At 38.8% G+C, this 4,879-nt stretch overlaps 1 protein-coding gene across 1 annotated transcript; it reads left to right on the forward strand.

Moving 5' to 3' along the window:
* The first annotated feature begins 2,460 nt into the window (after positions 1 to 2,460).
* Positions 2,461 to 3,558, forward strand: LOC140856279 (uncharacterized). The gene has a single exon (XM_073253395.1). It carries the CDS (start codon positions 2,461 to 2,463, stop codon positions 3,556 to 3,558), a length of 1,098 nt encoding a protein of 365 aa, XP_073109496.1.
* The last annotated feature ends 1,321 nt before the right edge of the window (positions 3,559 to 4,879 follow it).

A 4,879-nucleotide genomic window follows, 5' to 3' on the forward strand; every position in this document is an offset into this window, starting at 1 on the left:
GATACACGTGTTATGCATAGTTTGATTGATGGCGGATCATCAGGAAGATGAGAGAAAAATTGCATCTCTATTTGACTCTGTTTTCTGTTACAATAAATACAGGCCATTGTAAGCATTGTACAAAAAAAAAGATCAATAACAAATGCACGAAAGAATAATATCTCTCTCTGGTTCCTAATCATTGAGTTCTTGTGTATTCTTGGATTGCTTCTGTGATTTCCTTTAATACAACGAGACGCGGCGGGCGGCGGTGGATCCCGCCGCCGCCATCGTCGGGAGGCCAACACCCTACCTTTACGCGATCGACCGCCTTCTTTCAAAGCGGCAGACGCCGCGGATCCCACGGCTGCTGCAGCTCGCCGTCGCTGTCGCCTCGTTCCCCTACTACCCAGTTCCCCGCTGTCGCCAGCATGGCAGCGGCCATGGCCGCTGCCCCGGGCGGCGTGGGTCGGCCTACGCGGTCGACCCCAAAACCTCTTTTTTTTATTATTATTTTTTATTTTTATTTTTAAAAAATTAATAAACCTTTATTTAATTTCCTAAGCTTTAATTAATTCCGACAACTATAAAACTTTCATTTAAATTTTTTGAAAATAACCTAAAAATTATCGAAAAATTTATTTTGATTTTTTTGCATGTACATGAAGCATGAAATCGGAGCTACATGTTAGATAATTTTATATTTTTATATCTACATCGTACTTCAATATTAATACAAAAATTAAAATTTTAAATAAATAATATTTTGCACCATCGTCTCGCTAATACGATAATCATGTAGTTAGTAAAGTATCTGATTTTGCTTCACGGGTAGCTAATCTTCTCTCTCCTCACCTTTTTCCTTTATATGGACGATTGATGGAAATCATTTATCCTTCTGAATATTAAAAAAAAAAGATCAGGCCACCTCTATTTATACATGTACTTGTCTTGTCCCATTAAAAGATTTATTTCTAATTAGAGTTAAATTTTCAGTCTAAGTCTTAATAAGGCTCTTTAATTAATTGGACTCACTGTAATTGATTCAAAGCATGTAGCTGACTCAAAGAGTTAAACTTAACTAAGTGATAATTAGGTTATATTAGGAATCAAATCCAACGACCCTCCACCTCGTCCTTACTCATATCTCTCTCTCTCTCTCTCTCTCTCTCTTCTTTTTGAGAAGTATATTGATAAATATAACATCATCTGTTATATGGGATGAGATGGGTAGTGATATTCAAGTTTTACGTAAGATGGCTTTGTTTAAGGCTTTGGTACTTTTGTATGCAAGGTTTCTTGAGATGAGCGGCTCCAGGGATTTATCCACACACAATATGCCATCTTTAAAGGGCTCTGGGGATTATGCATAGCCCATATCAATCCAACATCTTCCCAGGCTGAATCATATGGGAAAAAAAAAAAAAAAAGGACCTTTTTCTCTTCTTGCAGACGAACAGGCCGAGGACTTCAGTGGGCCTGTAGAAGATGTTAGCTACATAAGCTAACAAGCTTAATTTTTTGTAGGATATTCTTTTAGAAATATCCAAATATGCCACTAATGTTACCCAATTTCTAAGAATGTATTCATGTATAAAGGACAAATTGTTAGAGCTACAAACCCTTTTTTTTATGAGTACTAAGACTTTCGTTCATAGCACACTCATATGCAGTTTAAATTTATTGAACTCTTATGGTATATGAAGTTTAATTTTAGTTCTTAAAACTAGCAAAACTATTAATCTATCTCTATGCATTTCTGACAATTATAAAATCATTGTGACATCAAGAACTCCAAAATTAGTTTAGTTAGTACCTGCTCAACTAATTGAAATATAACCAGATGTTAGCTCTGGTCCATACCTTTCAAGAAGATTGTTTTGTGTAATCACACAGTTAAGTCCTCCAAGTACCATCATGAGCTCCATATTGTTTAAATTGTTTCTCTCTATGTTTACTCAGAATATGCAAGGATATTATTAGGAATGTACATTGCCTATATAAGAAATATACAGAATATTAGGAATATACATTATCTAGAATATTTTTTACAATGGCATGTTACAGAATATTAAGAATGTCCATTGTCTAGAATATTGTCTAGAATATTTTATAATTACTATGGTATGTTTTTGAATTGGGAGGATCACGTGATTGATACCGTGATCTCTCCAATTTCCTGCCTGTTTCTCTCTTCTTCATCTCTATATATGGATGTACATATCATAGTGAAATACAACGAAGTGATCTTCTCCACTTGTTTTTTTTATGTTTCTCCTCCTTTTTCTGCATCTCTCGGGCTTTTCTTTTACATGGTATCAGAGCAGGGTCGCCATTGATCCAAGTCTTTTCCTTGATTAAGCGCTTACAGCAAGTTGTTGCTGAAGCGTCCTCTTGCACGTAGCTGGAGGCAAATAGTTGCTACATCTTATCCTCATCAACATGTCCGATCAAATCGATCAGAGCACCACAATCGAATCTATGGTGGATGGTTCGTCATCGACCTTAAATGCTGCGCATGATCCGGCATCTCCCTATTTCATCTCACCTTCAGAGAATCCTGGGAATGCCCTTGTGACATCTCTTCTCAAGGGACCGAACTATCCTGCATGGCGAAGGGCCATTATCACTGCTCTTCGAGCCAAACGAAAAATTCGGTTCGTTGATGGGACACTTGCACGACCTATAGATGGATCGCGGGATCATTTTCTCTGGGATACGTGCAATTCAATGGTGATGTCATGGATCTACAACTCTGTTGTACCAGAAATCTATGACAGCATCTCTTTTTTTGAAAGTGCTCGAGATATTTGGGTCGATCTTGAGGAAAGATATTCTCAAGGCAATGCTCCTCGCATTCATGAGTTAAAGACCCAAATCTGGAGTTTCAGGCAAGGCAATGATATGACTATTGCCGCTTATTATGCCCATCTTCGTGGCTTGTGGGAGGAACTTACGGCTTATTCCAAGGTGCCAACTTGTTCGTGTGGAGCCACTAGAGAGATCCAAGTTGAGAAAGAAGAAGAGAGACTACATCAGTTTCTTTTTGGTCTCAAGGACTCCTACGACACGTTGCGAGATCAGCTGCTGTCCATGGAGCCATTACTTAATAAGGCATATGCCTTATTGATTCGAGGTGAAAAGCAGAAGGAAGTCGCCGCTGTTCGAACTTCTCAACCTGAAGCCGCGGCTCTCGCTGTTAAGCCCATGATAGAAAGGGCGAATAAAGAGATCGGCTCCAAAGAAAGAAATAAAAAATATTTTCGATGCGACCACTGCAAGAAGACAGGACATACCCGTGATAGATGCTTCGAGTTAATCGGGTACCCATCTGGATGGCAATCCAAAGATCGAGTTAAGGGTAGAGGCAATGGAGCCGAGACCGGTAGTCAGCACCAAGGAGGGGTTGCCGTGAATGCTACTACACCATTGAATACAGACAGAATCTCTCCAATACCGGGTCTTTCTCCTACACAATATCAGCAACTTATTTTCCTTCTTGGACAAGATAAGACTCAAAGTGTCGTAAATTTTGTACTACTTCAAAGGCTTGGCAATACGTCCTGCATGGATAAATAAAGTCAATGTTTCGATTAATCTCTGACATGCTCGGTTAGGACATTGCTCTTACAAGCGTTTGAAACTTGTTCCTTTTCTTTCAAATACTTCTTTTGATTCCATAAATAATTGTTGTGACATTTGCTATCGTGCAAAACAGACAAGAAAGCCTTTTTCCTTGAGCATTAATAAATCTGCTTCACCATTTAATTTAGTTCATATTGATATATGGGGACCATATCGCACCCCATCACACACGGGAGCTCATTTCTTTCTCACTATTGTTGATGATTGCACAAGGGCTACTTGGGTTTATCTATTACAAAGAAAATCTGAGGCATACCAATGCTTTGTTAATTTTCATGCTATGGTCAAAAATCATTTTGATGCCAACATTAAACACATACGTAGTGATAACGCTCAAGAGTTTATAGCCGGACCATTGAAATCACATCTTCTAGAACATGGGATTATATCACAAACTTCTTGTGTTGGGATACCAGAACAAAATGGGGTGGTTGAGCGTAAACATCGACATCTATTAAATGTTGCCCGTGCTCTAAGATTTCAAGCCAACTTACCTATGTCATTTTGGGGAGAATGTGTTTTGACTGCCGCCTATTTAATTAACTTAACACCTATACCAAAATTGAATGGCAAGAGTCCCTATGAACTCTTATTTCATAAACCACCCACCTATGATCATCTGAGAGTTTTTGGTAGCCTTTGTTATGTGCATGAGACGTCCAGTGATAAATTTCAATCTCGTTCTCGTGCTTGTGTGTTCGTTGGATACCCTCTTGGTCAAAAGGGTTATCGTGTATATAACCTTGAAACTCATGAAATATTTACTTCACGTGATATTATCTTTCATGAGAAGACGTTTCCTTATTCTCAAACATTACCTTCCTTTTCTATTATACCTTCTTTTTCACAACCAAATCAGACTGATTATGATGTGGAATTTCCTTTGGCAACCAATAATTTACCTCATGTACCTAATTTGAGTCAGACCCAAGGACAGATTTCAAATCCTATTCCTTCTCATGAGTCAGATCAAACACAAACCAATTCCATTGATTCGAACCAAATGTCAAATTTGAACAGGACTCTTGATGCAATCGATACTATCTCTCCTAAGCAGGCTTCACCTTCTAAGATCATTGGACCTAATTCACGGCCCGTCAGAGATAGGAAGCAACCCGTTCGATTACAGGACTACATTGTCGATGCCCCAAGAGTGGGGAGACCCCCGGACACATCCGCCAATTCAGTGACCTCAGGTAAGCCTTATCCTATTTCTTGCTACCTCACTTATTCTAAGCTTAATGCTTCCTATCGA

This window comes from Elaeis guineensis, chromosome 3, assembly GCF_000442705.2.
Source record: "Elaeis guineensis isolate ETL-2024a chromosome 3, EG11, whole genome shotgun sequence".
Classification (NCBI taxonomy): domain Eukaryota; kingdom Viridiplantae; phylum Streptophyta; class Magnoliopsida; order Arecales; family Arecaceae; genus Elaeis; species Elaeis guineensis.

Excerpts from the sequence above, each read along its gene's own strand:
- LOC140856279 (XM_073253395.1), top strand. The coding sequence starts at position 2,461 with ATGGTGGATGGTTCGTCATCGACCTTAAATGCTGCGCATGATCCGGCA.